This window comes from Vicia villosa, unplaced genomic scaffold, assembly GCF_029867415.1.
Source record: "Vicia villosa cultivar HV-30 ecotype Madison, WI unplaced genomic scaffold, Vvil1.0 ctg.000212F_1_1, whole genome shotgun sequence".
NCBI classification, from domain to species: Eukaryota; Viridiplantae; Streptophyta; class Magnoliopsida; order Fabales; family Fabaceae; genus Vicia; species Vicia villosa.
The window spans coordinates 309,589-327,831 of NW_026705078.1; the positions used below are offsets into that span (position 1 = coordinate 309,589).

Genomic DNA, 18,243 nt, shown 5'->3' on the forward strand with positions numbered 1-18,243 from the left:
TTGCATGGGTGTTAATGCAATTTTATTTCAGAATTTTTAAGTTTAAGTGTCATGTTTGTTATTGCATGGATAAGTTGCTATCTCGTAAAGGTTTCTAGTTTCACACAAGTAAGCTATTTATAGTGGAAAATTCCAATGCCTTTGTAAAATGCTTGTCTTAAGATTCTTACATCTCAAGTGTGCATATTATTCTAGTACTAACTGGTTATGGTAAGCTTATGTTCTTAATCATGACAAAATGCTTATAAAGTATTGGACTACTGTGTTGTCATTCAATTCCGTTTTATCATCATATATGTTTCCTTGGATGTTCCACTTAAAAGAAGAAAAAAAAAAAGAAGAAATAATGTATTGCCATGGAGTATAATGTAACGGTCGTGATATCGTAGTGATCGCATAAAGACTATCGTGATTTTGGTCGATATATGTGTTGTGACGTTAATTACGGTCGTCGTGGTGTAAATTAACCATAATGTTTTCTTTTCCTTAAAAACATGAATAATAATATCGGTATCGACAACTATCAAAACTATTTTGATGCGACCGTTAGCGCGGTAACAAACTATTTTTTAAAACAACAAATAGGTGAAGAATATACTGTCATGGAGTGAGTGAAAAATTAAATTGTCATGGAAATGATGGGTTTTATTCAACAGAGTACACAAAATAACATAATTGAACTTGTTCTTTATCCACAAAAACATTAGTACAATGAAAAGGATATATCAGTATCCATAATATTTCTCTGTTTCAAAAATAAAACTAGTAACAAATCCGTGCGTTTGCACGGGTTCTGGTACGGGACGCACATTTGTTTCAGATGTATATTTTTAATAGAAAAAATACATTATAAGTAATTAACATTTTTGTGGAAAAAAATAAAAATAATTAACATTAAATTGTTTTAAAAAAAACAGGAACAAAATTGAAAGCACCAAAATTAAATTGTGTCTAAACAACCTTTTGTAACTTCATGTTCCCGTTAATAATCAATATTTTAATCAGTAACTTCATGTTCCCATTAATATTTAATATTTTGCTCAGGAACTTCGTTCCCGTTAATTTCAAAATATTTTGATCAGTAACTTCATGTTCCCGTTAATATTCAATATTTTGATCAGTAACTACATGTTCATGTTAATTTTAAATATTTTAATTAGTAACTTCAGTTTCCCGTTAATATTCAATATTACGATCAGTAACTTCATGTTCTTGTTTAGGTCCAAAAAAAAACTTCATGTTCTTGTTAATATTCAATATTTTAATCAGTAACTCCAGGTTCCCGTTAATATTCAATATTGTGATCAATAATTTCATTTTCCCGTTAATATTCAATATTTTGATCAGTAATTTCATGTTTTCGTTAATTTTCAATATTTTAATCAGTAACTTCAGGTTCCCGTTAATATTCAATATTCTGATTAGTAATTTCATGTTCCCGTTAATATTCACTATTTTGATCAATAACTTCATGTTCCTGTTAATATTTTAATTAGAAACTTCAGGTTCCCGTTAATATTCAATATTGTGATCAATAACTTCATGTTTCCGTTAATATTCACTATTTTAATTAGTAACTTCAGGTTCCTGTTAATATTCAATATTGTGATCAGTAACTTCATATTCCCGTTAATAATATTCAATATTTTAATCAGTAATTTCATGTTTCTATTAATATTCAATGTTTTAATCAATAACTTCAGGTTCCCGTTAATATTCAATATTGTGATCAGTAACTTCATGTTCCCGTTAATATTCACTATTTTGATCAATAATTTCATGTTCTCGTTAATATTTAATATTTTAATCACTTACTTCAGGTTCCCGTTAATATTCAATATTGTCATCAGTAACTTCATGTTCCCGTTAATATTCACTATTTTAATCATTAACTTCAGATTCCCGTTAATATTCAATATTGTGATCAGTAATTTCATATTCCCGTTAATATTCAATATTTTAATAAGTAATTTCATGTTCCTGTTAATATTCAATATTTTAATAATAACTTCGGGTTCCCGTTAATATTTAATATTGTAAATCTTTGATCAGTAACTTCATGTTCCCGTTAATATTCAATATTTTGATCAGTAATTTCATGTTCTCGTTAATATTTAATATTTTAATAGCTGATTAATTTTCATATTTAAATATTTATTTGAATTTATAGTTTCATTTTCCATTTTATATAATTTTCATATTAGAAGAAAATAAATTTACTAAAATTATAATTATAATTAAATATTTGAATAGTTTCTCTTTGCCAAATAATAATTATCATCCATAAAATTATCAACAAAATGATTGAATGTGACAAAAAAATTTCAAAATCTTTCAAAAGACTTGAGTAGACATGTCTGATGAAAAAAGATATTGGAAGAAAAAGACTTGAGTAGACATGTCTAATAAAACAAATCTTTCAAAATCTTCAAAAATAATCATATAAAATTATTGTAGTTTATTGGAAAATATAAAAGTAATCTGTAAATGCTGCAGAACAATTAATTGTCTTCGGCAAGATGAGTTTTTCAATGTAAATAGCACTACAATATTTGAGTTAGTTGTTAGAAAGATGTTTCCAAACCAGAAAGATGTGTAGTTTGGGTGGCAAATGCAAAAAGGCAAATGCAAAAAGAATGAAAGCTGGAGAAGCTATACATGTGGCAACTTGTTAATACAAAAGGGTAATTTGGTAATATTCAGAACATGTAATTTTCTTATATGATAGATATCCATGAGTTTTCCATTGAACTAAACTCGATTAAAATAAATTCGGAGCATACTCATAGCCTCATTCTTCACAAATTCACGTTCATGGCTGAAATGATCTTCCTTAGGTGCAGCTTTGTGAAGTTCATGAAGGTTTTCAATATTGTCCAAGGAACCAGGAATTGAGTGAGCATAGTCTCTAGAGTCCATCTCTGCATTTTCTTTTGAATCTTTCGCATGCCATATTTTCTTCTTCATTCTAATAATTGTTGACCTACCTTCTTCCTCACTCTCAATATCCGATTCCTCAACAATCTCAATAGAATTAAGTGAATCCTCAACATTTGCAGTAGAATCAAGTGAATCTTCAATAGTTTCACTTTCAATTGCAAAACGAATCTTCAATCTTAGGAAACTTGTTCAAATCAATATGATATTTTAGTTTTCCATTGTAAGACTTGAAGTCATCTTTATTGGAGTTATGAGATTCCATGTCCATGCTAATGTGAGAAACACATGAATAATGCAGGGAAGATACATAAAATGTAAATATACAGATTTTAGTTACTGTTTGTTTGTGTGCTTTTAATTTCCCGCTTGCAATTTCCCTCCAAAGTATTGCATGGGGAATAGGTTTAAGGAACTAATGCACTTGCATTGAAATATTTATTTAATAAGGACACAAATGGAATTGTACATTTAATAAAGATAAAATTAAAAGAGTGTTTCTTATAAGGTTAATGCTAACTTGTGCCCCAAGGGCACAAGTTAAGAAACCCACTTATAGAAACTTTGTTTTGAAAAAAGAAATAATTTTTTTTTTTATATTTTCATTAAAATTAATACATAATTTCTAAAATATTCTTTCTTTAAGTAGTTGTTAACTTAGTGCTCCAAGGGCACAAGTTAGCATTATCCTTTTTATAAAAAGGACTAAATTTTTCTTGCAAAGTGTTCCTTATAAAAAGGACCAGAGGGAGTATAATTGAAGTTAGATAATCAGATGTATGATTTATTGTAAGTACGAATCAATGTTTAAAAGTTGGTGCAAATCATTAACATATATTTAAAACTATGTTAATGTTAATTAATTGAAGAACGGATTCAAACTTTACAAATGACGATTTGATAAACATGTGATTTGAATCCAGACGGGACCCGTACAATAACACGAGTTTTTTGTCGGTTATAAATTAAAAAAATAGTAAATGAACTGTTAAACTTAGGGCTGGAATGAGTCGAGTTGAGTCGAACTCGCCTCAACTCAGTTCGACTCGTTAAGAATTGGTCGAGTTCGAGTTTATGACGAACTCTTTTTTCGGCTCAAACTCGACTCGTTAAGAATTGACCGAGTTTGAGTTCGAGTTCGAGTTTATCTCGAACTTTTTTTCAGGTCAAACTTGATTTATTAGAAGTTCTCGAACATATTCAACTCGTTAAATTTATCTTGTTAGGTTCAACTCGCTTATTTCATAGACTTAAAAGTAATTTTTTAAAATATATATATATATATATATATATATATATATATATATATATATATATATATATATATATATATATATTATAACTTACTACAAATCTAGACCATTAATTTTTTTCAATCTAGTGGTTAAAAATAATAAGTAATTAAATGTGGAGAAAGAAAATTATTACTTATTATTTTTAACCATTAGATTGAGAAGAATCAATGGTCTAGATTTGGAGTAAATTATAATAACTTACTCATGGAGTAAATATAACCCTCATATATATATATATATATATATATATATATATATATATATATATATATATATATATATATATATATATATATATATATATATATATATATATATATATATTTGACTTTTTTAATTTTTTTTAAATAAAAAATATAGAAATAAAATAAAAGTTATAAAATTGAAATTTATACGATTTAATTTCATTTGTATAATTCTTTGTAGAAATATTTTGCTCATTAGAGAATATAAATTATCAATTAAAATCATTAAATTAAAATAAAATATGATACTAAGATTTAGGCCAACTTTTAAACCTACTCTTAAAGACAATATAATCTATCTCATATATAATCGAGTTGACTCGTGAACCAAACGAGTCGAACTATGTATGGTTCAAGTTTAGCTCATTTAGTTAATGAACTTAGTTTTTAGCTCATATTCAGCTCATTTGGTTCATAAACCTAATTCAACGATTTAATTTTTGAATCGAGTTTCGAACTATTTTTGAGTTAGTTTGATTCATTGTCAGCCCTAGTTAAACTTAAATTAAAGAAGAAAATATGGTTTAGAGTTGTTGTGTCAGTGCAAACGGTGCGTTTAAACTCAAGAAGAGGGTCATAATCATCGTCAATTAATAATAATTAATGTCTTACTTTATGAGTAAAATAAATAGACCAAGGTCTCATAGTCTTTACTTACTCTGAACAACCGGTAATAATTTAGAGTAGCAAACCAACAAAAATCGTAGGAATAGGAGTAGGTAATAAGCCTGCCAGCTGTTACCATATCACTCTTTCTTCTCTCCATCTTCGTCTTTTTCTGCTACCTTCTGTTACTCAATTAGGGTTTCCCTTTTCCGATCCATGCTTCATTACTTCACAACAACACCAACACGGTACCATTCTTCATCCTCTTACTTCACTCTCTAACTACTTCATTTGCTTTTACACTTACTAAAATAATCTCAAACTTTTCGGTTATGTTCAACATTGTTGCTTTTGGTAGAGTGTAATAGTGTCAATATTGTTGCTTTTCGTTGTTCGATTTTGGTGATCGCTTGTATTTTGTGTGAAGAGGAATAATCGCTTGTATTTATTCTGTTTTTTCTTATAAGAAAAATAGTGAAATCAGAATTTTAGGGTTATATTATTCTTTGGATTATGTGGTGCTCTGGAAAAAACTGTTGGTTCTGATTATCCTCTTTTAGATAGTTAAATCTTTACATATTAGTTTAGTCTTTATTACCTATCAGTTAGTTTATTGGTTACTTTACCAAACAGAGCCTTAGCTTTTATTTTACCTTTTAATTGCAGATCTTAAGCTTGGAGTTTGAGATAGTAGTCTAGTTCATCTCTTTGTGCGGTCATTTGGCTTTTCACCGGCGTCAATTTGGTTATCCCGTGTAAAAACTCAATGTCACCGAAGGGGTAGGAAGTTATGGGCCGCTATCACGATGCTAATTATTATCCAGGTAAGCACTAGAAGTATGGTTTCGATTCCCTATCAGCTAATCATGAATTTTTTTAGGTTTTCATAAGTTGCCAGTTGTATTTGTATGCTAACTATTGAAGTTTTGTTTTATAAACCCTATTATGGTAGTATGGGTTATTGTTGGATTTTCATGATATGCTAAGTTAGTCCATGTTTAATTGTTGTAGGTTCATGGCGCTGTCGGCTAATTTTTTTTGTTATCTGGCTTCCTACTTTCTTAAATGTGACAGCACAAGAATCACATGCCGACCATAGGCGCACCACTTCACTAGTTGAGTTAGCTAAGGAACCCACTTCTGGAGATTCTGGGCTCTTTGAACCCATAGAAATATCACCTTCCGTTATACCTAAAGTTCCATTTCCCACCGAGTCTGTTCCACCAATGTATCCTATTCCTTATGTGCCAACCAGATATGAACCAGTTTTAACCGGTAAGTGCCCTGTAAACTTTTCACGACCTGAAATTGCAAATATCCTCGATAAAGCAGCATATGATTGCTTTCAGCCTTTGGCAGCCCTTGTAGGGAATGTCGTGTGTTGTCCGCAGTTTAGTAGCTTAATCCACATCTTCCAGGGTTTCTTTGGCATGAAATTCGATAATCTGGTTTTGTCAAATACAGTGGCTGATCATTGCTTCTCTGATATTGTTAGTATTCTAGCTAGCAGAGGGGCAAATAGTTCATTACCCACACTTTGTTCTATTAAATCATCTAATCTTACAGGAGGGTCATGCCCTGTGAAGGATGATTCTACTTTTGAAAAAACAGTAAACACAAGTAAATTAGTTGAGGCCTGCAGAACTGTTGATCCGCTTAAAGAGTGTTGCAGACCTGTTTGTCGGCCTGCAATTATGGAGGCAGCACTTCAGATTTCTGGCCGACAAATGATGATAAATAGTGACAATATGGCTGGGGAAATGAATCACACTGATTATCTAAATGATTGTAAAGGTGTTGTTTATTCTTATCTTTCCAAACAATTATCATCGGAGGCCGCAAATAAAGCATTCCGGATATTATCTGCCTGCAAAGTCAACAAAGGTACATTGTTTAACTATTCCATTATTAATGGCGTGAATCATATCATTAATGAATAATTTGGGATAAATAATATCGGAAAATGTATTCACGAGTCACTCACATATTTAAAAAGTTTGTGTTCCACAAATGAAATTGAAACTCTTTTTTGTTTTATTAACTCGGTAAATCTTGCCTGTGCAGTTTGTCCTTTGACTTTTAAGGAGCCTTCAGATGTAATTGCTGTATGTAAGAATGTAGCTGCTCCTAGTCCTACCTGCTGCAGTTCATTAAATACATATATTGCAGAGACACAACAAAAAATATTAATTACCAATAAACAAGCTATAATATGTGCAACACAATTTGGATCTATGTTACGTGGAGGTGGGGTGATGACAAATGTTTATGAGCTTTGTGATGTCGATTTGAAAGATTTCAGCATACAAGGTATTTATACTTATGCTTAAATGATGTTCAAGTTACTTACTACCTATGACCATTCTTTAAAAATCTCTAACTTAATTCTTCTTTTATTCTGACTATACATGGAGCTCCGGCAGCAGCGTTTGGACTACAAGGTTTACTGTTTTTTCCACTCCTTGAATTTTGTTGATTGCTGTTATTTATAATTTGATAATCTTTTCTCACCAGACTTCGGAATTTATTTTATAACAACTGTTTGTTAAATATGAATTTATATAAATAACCCAAAAATTCATGGATGAATAATTTTAATACTCTATCCAAACAAAAGAATTTTGAATCACCTAGAATTCTAAATTCCCTATAACTTTCTAATTACCTCAGCTAATTAAAAATTTCTAAGTACAATCTTGGGTTATTCTTACAATTATATTCAATAAGACACTAAAGACATGGCTTTTTGTCAAGGTATGATTGAACTGTAAGTTAATTTGATATTGTTGGTTTAGATGGAGGATGTCTACTTCGAAGCTTACCGGGAGATGTAATATTTGACAATTCATCTGGCGTTAGCTTTACATGTGATTTAAGTGACAATATTGCTGCACCCTGGCCCTCGTCATCTTCATTTACATCTCTATCATTCTGTGCACCTGGTATGAGTTTGGACAAAGTAACTTTCACTTGGCTTTATTTGGAGTTAGCATTTTCTTAACATGGCTTTATTTGGACTTGTGCAGAGATGTCATTACCAGCATTACCAATTTCACAGTCATTTAAAAACATTGGTGCGTGCCATTTTGCTTCTAATTCCATATTTTTTCCCCTATAACTTTATATCACTGAGGCTGTCTGTTTGTTAATTAAATATAAATTATTTAAATACTACTTCCTCAGTAAGTCATAACATATCATGCCAATTATTTCTTCCCTGAGGATTGCTGGTTTACTGTAGTGTTAGCTACTTATCATGCCAATTATTACTGAGCAAAATATTGACTTGTGAATATGGTGCATTGCGCAGGTTGTAGTTCTGCTGGACTGGATTTCCTTCTTATTATATTTTCATTTTTTGTCAGTACAGTTGTACTGAGATTTTAGGGTTTGAAGTGTGTCAGGAAGGCATTTCAAAGTGTCTGGCATGGGTTTTGCATGTATATTTTTTCACGGCCTCGTTGTATAGCATCCCCTCCCCATCCCCTTTCTATGGGTCTTCTGCCTGTTTGATCATTCTTGAGTTAGTGCTCATTTTATTTAGGATCCGTAGTTGTTCTGTGAAGGGTTCAATTGTTTTTTGTGAATGGAATGAGTCCAAGCAGGGGCAAAAGTTAGCACACTGAATTTTTCATACCAGTAACAAAAGGCGTGGTAAACCCAGACAATCTGTTGATGCAAGTGCTAACTAAACTTATCACTAATTAAAGTGGTTTATGGGTGCATTAACCCCAATAACATTAAAGAGTAGAGAAAAGGAAATGGAAGAACATTAAAGATGAAATTCAAAACAAATGAGAAATTGAGTTGAAAAGAGATAGATCATAGAAGTCATTTCATTTTCCTAAGGGCGTGTTTGTGTGTTTAGGAAAAGAAGGGAGGACTTTGTTAATTTTGTCTATACTGCATAATCTTTTTAATTTGAAAGTTAAAATGATATTAATACAATATGATTATGTTGAATGAAAGTAATAGAGTTTGTTTATTTTATAATATGATAATTTGTATATAAAATGTAGGTCAATCATAGAAGAAAAGTGTAACTAACTTGTATAATTAGTTTACTTAAGATAATAATATCAATTAACTCCACAAGGTTTTGAAGTGTTTAGGAGGTAAATATTTATTTATCATTCTTTTTTTAAAAATGTTATTAAAAAAAGTTGATAGATTTATCAATATATCTTTAGCCCCTTCCTCCTAAGGTCTCTCCCCCTTTTAAGCTACCTGTAGTACCTAATGAAGATTAAGAAATTTTCAAACTGTAAAGAAATAGTCCGTTTACCTTTTGATTTAAAAGGGAATAAGTGAAATTGTTGGGAGGAGTGGGTGAGAGAGGTAATGATGATTGTCATATTTTCTCTTATTTGAGAATGAAGTCAGGAACAGGAGAATACGGCCCCTCCTATGATATATACTATTGATCTATAAATAAACTGATTTAATCTATGTAGAGATAAATTTTTGGGCTTGAGTTTATGACTATGAAAGTATTAACCTAATATGTTTTGAAAAGTTGAACTACTCAAATAATTCTTTTAAAGTTACATTATTAAAATAATCTTGATTACAAGTCACGTACCAAAAATGTTTACAAACTCATTTGTTGTTTATTATAGCCATTGGAACTGGTCAGAACAAAATTGGTACTCGCAAGTTCCAATCAAAATCACATAATGCATACTTCCAAATTAAGAAACTCGCATGGAAGTGGCCTGCGTTATATAATTGAAATCAGTTTGATCGAATCATTGTATTGCTAGTGTACTGTATATTAATAAACAAAGAGCAGAATGTTGAATTCAAAAAAATACTGCATTTACCTATTTTATAACTCTAATTGTACTCCTTTCTTCCATGGAAAAGTCAAGTTTCCTGTCATAGTCAACTGTACAAATTATTAAACTAGCTACTCCCGAAAGTACTGTATAGATATAGATTGAAAATATTGAGATATAGTTATCAGTTTAGAGCCAGAGTATGAGAACAGCTTCAATCAAAAATATGTCTCAATTTGGATTGTTAACATTATTCGTTTATGGCTTGTTACTTGCTATTTCTTTTAGCAGCATTGCTCTATCGATTGAATGCTTAGCTTCTGATCAAGAAGCTCTTCTAGACTTCAAAAACGGGCTTAAGGATTCTCACAGCCGTCTCTCTTCATGGAGAAACACCAACTGTTGTCAATGGCATGGAGTCTATTGTGATAACATAACTGGTGCAGTCGTTGCAATCGATCTCCATAACCCACATCCAGTTGATTCTTCTCCCAAGAAGAATGAAATGTGGAACCTGAGTGGCGAGCTGAGACCATCTTTGATGAAGCTCAAATCACTAAGGCATCTTGACTTGAGCTTCAACACATTCAACGAATTACCTATTCCTAAATTTTTAGGATCACTCGTGAACTTGCAATATCTGAATCTATCAAATGCTGGCTTTGCTGGTTTAGTTCCACCTCATTTAGGAAACCTTTCTCACCTGCAATCTCTTGATCTCACAGATTATAGCTTGCATGTTGAAAATCTACAATGGATGGCCGGCCTCGTCTCTTTGAAGTATCTGGTGTTGGATGGAGTTGACCTTTCATTGTTAGCAGAAACAGACTGGGTTAGTGCATTAGGCCAATTTCCTTATTTAATAGAATTGCATCTATCTTATTGTCAGCTTTCTGGTCATATTCCATCTCCCCCATCTCACAATTTTACTTCACTCGCTGTTTTAGATCTAAGTACTAATAACTTTGTTTCAAAGATACCTGATTGGCTTGTTAATATTAGTACCCTAAAATACATTGATATAGGACTTAGTGGTTTGTATGGAAACATACCACTTGGTTTAAGAGACCTGCCAAAGTTACAGTATTTGAATTTATGGGACAATAACAATCTGACAGCAAGTTGTTCTCAACTCTTCATGAAAGGATGGGGGAAAGATAGAGCAGCTTGGTTTGTCATTTAATAAATTATACGGAACACTTCCTTCATCCTTGGGAAACTTGACTTCTCTCACTTACCTTGATCTTTCTTTTAATGCTATTGAGGGTGTTATTCCTAGCTCCATCGGTCAACTCTGTAACTTAAATAGTCTTGATTTATCGGAAAACAACATGGCAGGAACTCTACCCGAGTTTCTTCAAGGAATAGATAACTGTCCTTCAAGAAAACCTCTTTATAATCTAGAGTTTTTTGAAATGACCAATAACCAACTGCATGGTAAAATCCCAGATTGGTTAGTTCATCTTGAAAATCTAGCTAGTCTAAGTCTTGCGCATAACCTTCTTGAAGGTCCCATTCCTGCTTCCTTAGGGTCATTGCAAAATATTATCTTCTTAGAACTTCAAGATAATAAGTTAAACGGTATCCTCCCAACTAGTTTAGGACAGCTTGCTATGTTATCGAAGTTAGATGTTTCATCCAACCAGTTTACAGGAATGGTAACCGAAGACCATTTTGCAAAGCTTAGTGAGTTGAAGATTTTGATCATGTCTTCCAATTCATTCACTATGAATGTTGGTGTGAATTGGACACCGCCATTTCAAGTATCTTTTCTTCATATGAGTTCATGTCCTTTGGGGCCTTCATTTCCACTTTGGCTGAAATCACAAAGTAAGCTCCAGTATTTAGAATTTTCAAATGCAAGCATTGTTGGTTTTATACCAAATTGGTTTTGGGATATTTCATCTCACTTGGTAATTTTTAACATGTCTCAAAATGAGTTACGTGGCCGGCTTCCAAATCCAATGCCCGTGGCAGTTGCTTCTCCTGTTATGGTTGATCTAAGCTTTAATCTTCTTGATGGACCCCTTCCTGTTATAACACCTGGATTTCAGATGCTAGATCTCTCACACAATCACTTTTCTGGTGTGATTCCGTCGAACATAAGTCAACATATGGGTACTGTGGGATTTTTATCTCTTTCTCGAAACCAACTGCACGGAGAAATACCATTGTCTTTAAGAGAAATGTCCTATGTGACTGTCATTGATCTTTCAAGAAACAACTTAAGAGGAAGGATCCCTCCAAGCCTTGCAAATTGCTCTTTTCTGGATGTACTAGACCTTGGGAATAACAATCTGTTTGGGACAATTCCTGGTTCTCTCGGCCAATTAAAACGTCTCAGATCACTTCACCTTAATGACAATCACTTTTCAGGGAATTTGTCATCATCTTTAAGGAATTTGTCAAGTTTGGAAACCATGGATATTGGCTACAATATACTGTCTGGTATTATACCATCTTGGTTCGGACAAGGTTTTCCGTTACTTAGAATTCTTATTTTGAGGTCTAATGCATTTTCTGGCGAATTACCGCCCGACATTTCAAAACTAAGTTCTCTACAAATCCTTGACCTTGCTAGAAATGACTTGAGTGGCAAGATTCCTGCTAGTTTGGGTTATCTGAAAGCAATAGCCGAAGTGCAGAAGAAAAATAAGTATCTACTGTATGGAAAATTTGAAGAACACTACTACGAAGAAAGCTTAGATGTGTACGTGAAAGACCAAATGTTAGAGTATACCCGGACTCTTTCCCTTGTTACTGGCATAGACCTTTCTGATAATAATTTCACAGGCAATATTCCCACTGAAATAACAAAATTGTATGGTTTGGTGGTTCTCAACTTGTCAAGAAACCATTTAACTGGCCAAATTCCTGAAACCATGTCAAATTTGCTTCAACTATCATCTCTTGATCTCTCAAACAACCAACTTTCTGGAACAATTCCTTCAAGTTTGTCTTCCTTGTCATTTTTGGGGTCCCTAGATATGTCCATGAACAATCTCTCGGGTGTCATTCCTTATATGGGTCATATGACAACCTTTGATGCTTTAACTTTTGCTGGGAATCCTGGTCTCTGTGGTCCTCCACTCCCTGTGACGTGTTCAGGTGATGATGACATTGACAACAGACATAGTACTAATAATGATACAAATGGCAAAGGATTGGTTGATAACTGGTTTTACTTGAGTCTTGGTTTGGGGTTTGCGACAGGTATTCTTATTCCTTATTTCATTTTAACAATAAAGAGTTCTTGGGGTGATGTATATTTTGGTTTTGTGGATCAAGTTATTTACAAATTATTGAGGCTAATACGAAAACAAGGAAAAGGTGATGGACAAAGGAGGAAGATACATCAGAGGGAATAGTTTATGTATCATGTAAATATAAATTTCATATATGGTTTTGTGTACCATCCAAGGTTTAAGATTCAATATAACGTATCAACTAGCATGATGCAACTGGATATTAGCTAATAAGATATGGTTTATTGTATCTCTCACACTCTTTGCAATACTTTTTTTCTGATTTTCCTGCAACCTTATCGGTCCATTTAATTGAAACTTTTTGTATTCCAACTATTCTCAATTTTTTCTTTCAGAATACAATTTTCATATTATGATTATTAAAAATTTGAACAGTATGTTTTTAGGGTCTCTAGTATAAAACATTTATCTCTACAACACCGTTCTTTTGTGGAGTGCTTGGACATGAAAAGTTGTGGATTATCTCGTTTTTCATTGATTTTTTTTTCAAAATGATAGCTAACAAATTCACCAGCATGAGATTCGTTATGGGAATGAGATCAACCAATTGGATTTATGAGGGTTGTACTATTTTAATAGTAAAATTAAGAATTTTGTAGTACAAAGACCAAATAACCACAATTTTAATGTGGTGACAAAAAAATCAAATAAGGATATTTTTAACTTTTCCACAACCATTAATTTTTTTATATTATAAATTAAATTCACATGTTTTAAATAGTGTCTACCTCCACCCAACACTATAACATAGGTCTATTTTCCCAGAGAAACTTCTTATAAGACAAATATCTCTCAAAGGTATATTCTTAGACCAGTTTCACTAATTCTCACTCAACACTATAATATATAATTAACACTGATGTACCTTACTAATCAATATATTTATAAATAACACATTTTGATTAATGTATCATACATAAAATAAATTATTCTTTGAACAATTCTCTAGGGATCCTTTATAATAAATTATAATATATATAATTTCTTTTTTCGTGAGCTAGATCATAGATCTTCAAACAATGATAAAGATAAACATTTTTCGTGGAATCCTCTAAGAGTGTTTTATAAGTTCTTTAGAAATTATATAAATTATTATTGTGATATCCTTCAAGGGTGCTTGATAATTTCTTTAGGAGCTATATAATAATATATTTTTTATCTTTTATGGATGTTTGATAAGTTCTTCAGAAACTATATAAGAAACTCATTACTATCCTTCATGAATATTTGTTGAATTTTTCACGAACTATATAAATAGTTTGTTTTGCTATAGGGATGCTTAATAAATTCTTCAGGAACTATATAAGTAATTTATACTTAATAAGTTCTTCTGGAATTATATAAATAATTTGTTTTGCTATCCTTCAGTGATGCTTAATAAGTTCTTCAGAAACTATATAAATAATTTGTTTTGCTATCATTCAGGGATGCTTAATAGGTTTTTCAGGAACTATATAAATAATTTGTTTTGCTATCCTTCATGAATGTTGAACATTATTCATGCAATCTATCAGGGATGCATGAAAATTATCACTGAGTTTCTTTTTCATTTTCTAATTAATATATTTACAAATAATACATTTTAAATTATCAACTGTTAATACTCCACTCAAGTGGATTCTCCTATTATATAATCTAATATTGCAAATGAGTTGTAGTTGCGCCAGAAGCGTGGTATGAAAGTCGGTTTCAATGTTAAAAGTCCTCTACCTAGAAAAGAAACTAAAGTTAAAGATGATCCGAGTGAGAATATGAAAATTCTAAAAGCACTTTGACATAATTTATTTTTTAGTTCCAAAAGAACTAATCAAGTACTTGAAATATGAAATAAAGAGATCTCAATAAATTATGTCATAGATAAAATGGAATGGAACCGAAATTAAGATAACCAAATAAAATCGACATTGACAATGCATTTTTATACAATATAGCTCTAGAGATGATAAACGATAATGAGGATCATGAAACAAAGTCTACCAAATATTGTAGACAAAGTGAAAATTGGTCAAACTGAACAAATTATGAACCAAAGTCTATCAAAGACTGTAGATAAAGTGAGAGTTGATCAAAATGAACAGATCATGAATCAAAGTCTATCCAAGATTATAGATAAAGTGAGAATTGACCAAAATAAACATATTCAATTGAAGAATAATTAAACTCACTTTAAAAGCGAATCATTTTCGGACTTGTAGTCTGAATACCTCGAGGTGTGAAGAGTATACACACTAAATCCATCACAAAACTGTTATCAAGGATAGTCAAAGGACATCCCTTACAAATAAAAATAGTAGTAACAGAACCACTAGCAGGAGTATCTATTACCATACTACCATCCACAGAAGACAAACTCAATCCCAACATAGTAGCACAATCAAGCGAAATAAACGAATGAGTAGCACCAGTATCAGTAATAGCAACTAATTGGACATTGTTAATAAAACAAGTACCTCGAATCAAATTTTCCTTCTTGGCATCCTCTGTTCCGCTCAAAGCAAACACTGTATAATTAGTCTTAGCAGCGCTAGCATCCTTCTTTGGCTTCTAGCACTGAGTGTTGATATGACCCTTTTCACCATAATTAAACCAAGCTGGACCATCGTCTTTGCAGTCAGAACACGACGACCGATTTTACCACATCTGTAACATCTAAGCACCTTGTTCTCACATTCATTGGAATGGTGACCTTGTTCACCACACCTATAACATCTGATAGTAGCAGGAGCCCCACCCCCATTTGTCATCTTCTCATAAGCAACTTTCTGCTTCCCTTCATCAACAGGAGCATCATAAGGCTTCTTACGATCATGATACAATTTTCCTCTGTTCTTGTTCAGACTCTTGTAATGAGCTGAATGAGCAATACCGTCTTCTTCATAAATTCGACAACTGTTCACCAATTCCACAAACCTACGGATCTGTTGATATCCAATCGGCCGCTTGATCTTCAGACACAACCCATTCTCAAACTTGATACACTTAGCAAACTCAGTTGTCTCTGCACTATAGTGTGGATAAAACTTCACAAGCTCCACAAACTTAGCAGCATATTCAGTGACAGTTGAATTTCCTTGTTTCAACGCAAGGAACTCCATCTCTTTCTTTCCTTGGACATCTTCGGGAAAATACTTCCTCGGGAACTCCCTCGTGAACACTGCCTAAGTAATCACCTCACCAATAGCTTCCAACCTCTGACAAGTGTCAACCCACCAGTCATCAGCTTCACCGGCTAGCATAGGAGTACCATAGCATACCTTCTGCGCTGCAAAACAACCCATCACCCGGAAGATCCTCTCGATCTGCTTAGGTCACTCTTGTGCTCCATCAGGATCATACTTACCCTTGAAGGTAGGCGGATTCTCCCTCTGGAATGTACTCAAGCTATGCGAATCCTCAATAATTCCAGCATTAGGCTAATTCAGCACGGTCTGAGCAACAACCTCCAAAGCACCAGCAATCGCAACATCGTTTCTTCCAGTCAGACTCTATTCCCACAAAAAATTAGCATCAAAGTTAGAATTAACTATCGACAGTAATCCAACTGTCACACCAAAGACTCAATAACCTAGTCGGACAGACCAACCTGCTCTGATACCACTAATGTAACACCCTTCTATCCCACAAGGAATATTTGTAATATAATACAAAATTAAATCAAACAAAAGCACCAACAAGGATGTTACATCGTCATAAAAACTTCACAAACAATAGTCCTGCTCAGTAACACGGGATCTCAACATTTATTTGAAACTAAATTTCATTTATCATCGCAACACAAAACAAATTATTTTGCAACAAAATTCACAATTTAAGACATCTTTAATACTCTTCATAACACATCAATTAAACCCATGGTTCATGAGTTATAACTAAAAACATCAAAATCCTTTGAAAGGTAATTCATCTAAATGCAATTCAAATTCAAATAGTCAAAAGTAAACATAAACGTTCTAAAACATAACGACCCCGACCCCGATGTTACGTATTAGAGCAAGACTCCCTTCAATCTAAATAAACGGTGAAAGGACCCCATGAAGTTATCCTCTAACTTCAACAGACTACTCCTGATTACCTGCGCGTTACCCACATGGAGGCAACATTCAAACAGAAAGGGTGAGTATTTCATAAATATTATATAAGACATAAGGAATAGATATAGTAGTGGTATACAAATAACTAATCACACATATATCAATACGGTACATTAAGCATATTTTCATACTTACCCACACTTGCACATCATCACCTATTCACAACATCATCTCATGATTCAATCACAATTATCACTTTAAGTTATTCACATCACAAATAATCAAGCATCATTAATTCACAACATATCACAACAATGCAATGCAAAAACAATTGACTCATGCATGTGGTACCAATTCATCACTGATGACTCAGTCATCGTTCTCCAAAGATCCCCACCATAGAATCGATTCCCGCTTGGAACTGGAACACATCACAACATTGCACTCAATCTGCACAATGGGATTAAGGGTCATCACTGGACCAATGGTTCTACAACATCACTGGACTATCGTCCTACAATTATGCTATGAATGCATGATGCTCAACTTCACAAAACCAACGACCACGGCTAGTAAAAAGGCATCATCATTCATGTATTCATCAAAGTCATGTCACCATTCAAACATACAACATCACAAGCATCTTGGTCAGCTTAACACATAATCATTAATTAATCATGTTATCAATCAACACAACAACATTAACCAAAATCAAGTACTGAAGCCCAAGAATTCACAAAACCATGTTACATACAAAATGCCTTCTAAACCTAACCAAATGTGCACAGTGAATTCCAAAAAATTCTCAGAAATTATAATAAAACGTAAGCTTCCATATTCTGAAATCATTTTTTCAAAAATATTAATTTTTCGATCCAGGAGTCCGCGCTAAGCACCCCCTGTACCGCGCTAAACGCGATACCTACTGTAATCAGGTTCGTTTTATTTTCAGAAGCGCGCTAAGTGGGCTCTACCGCGCTAAGCGGGCAATGCGATTTCTGCAGAAAATCACGCGCGACCTGCATCAAACCAGTCCCAATCTTTTTCCCAAAAACATGTTTTAATCGATAATATTTTGTGATTTA

At 32.7% G+C, this 18,243-nt stretch overlaps 3 protein-coding genes across 5 annotated transcripts; 2 read left to right on the forward strand and 1 right to left on the reverse strand.

Moving 5' to 3' along the window:
* The first annotated feature begins 5,126 nt into the window (after positions 1-5,126).
* Positions 5,127-8,599, forward strand: LOC131625415 (uncharacterized GPI-anchored protein At1g61900-like). 3 transcript variants are annotated; one of them, XM_058896273.1, is made up of 8 exons: positions 5,127-5,331; positions 5,750-5,907; positions 6,095-6,967; positions 7,148-7,393; positions 7,498-7,524; positions 7,879-8,025; positions 8,110-8,157; positions 8,394-8,599. In XM_058896273.1, the coding sequence occupies exons 2-8, from the start codon at positions 5,874-5,876 to the stop codon at positions 8,468-8,470; spliced, it is 1,452 nt and encodes a 483-aa protein (XP_058752256.1). In that variant the 5' UTR covers positions 5,127-5,331; positions 5,750-5,873; the 3' UTR covers positions 8,471-8,599. The 3 variants fall into 3 exon arrangements, with proteins under 3 accessions (XP_058752256.1, XP_058752257.1, XP_058752258.1); XM_058896274.1 differs by having other exon boundaries at positions 7,507-7,524; XM_058896275.1 differs by having other exon boundaries at positions 7,510-7,524.
* Positions 8,600-11,192: 2,593 nt separating this feature from the next.
* Positions 11,193-13,431, forward strand: LOC131625414 (receptor-like protein EIX2). Its single transcript, XM_058896272.1, has one exon. It carries the CDS (start codon positions 11,193-11,195, stop codon positions 13,227-13,229), a length of 2,037 nt encoding a protein of 678 aa, XP_058752255.1. The 3' UTR covers positions 13,230-13,431.
* Positions 13,432-15,293: 1,862 nt separating this feature from the next.
* LOC131625399 (uncharacterized) lies at positions 15,294-16,222 on the reverse strand. The gene is made up of 2 exons (XM_058896261.1): positions 15,715-16,222; positions 15,294-15,607 (listed from the first exon to the last, which is right to left on the reverse strand). The coding sequence occupies exons 1-2, from the start codon at positions 16,220-16,222 to the stop codon at positions 15,294-15,296; spliced, it is 822 nt and encodes a 273-aa protein (XP_058752244.1).
* Between the last annotated feature and the right edge of the window lie 2,021 nt (positions 16,223-18,243).

Coding starts and splice junctions, on each gene's coding strand:
- LOC131625415 (XM_058896273.1), top strand. CDS start 5,874: ATGGGCCGCTATCACGATGCTAATTATTATCCAG. Junction 5,908..6,094: donor CGATGCTAATTATTATCCAG/GTAAGCACTAGA, acceptor TAATTGTTGTAG/GTTCATGGCGCTGTCGGCTA. Junction 8,026..8,109: donor TCTATCATTCTGTGCACCTG/GTATGAGTTTGG, acceptor GGACTTGTGCAG/AGATGTCATTACCAGCATTA.
- LOC131625414 (XM_058896272.1), top strand. CDS start 11,193: ATGGCAGGAACTCTACCCGAGTTTCTTCAAGGAATAGATAACTGTCCT.
- LOC131625399 (XM_058896261.1), bottom strand. CDS start 16,222: ATGGAGTTCCTTGCGTTGAAACAAGGAAATTCAACTGTCACTGAATAT. Junction 15,608..15,714: donor AAAGACGATGGTCCAGCTTG/GTTTAATTATGG, acceptor TGAGCGGAACAG/AGGATGCCAAGAAGGAAAAT.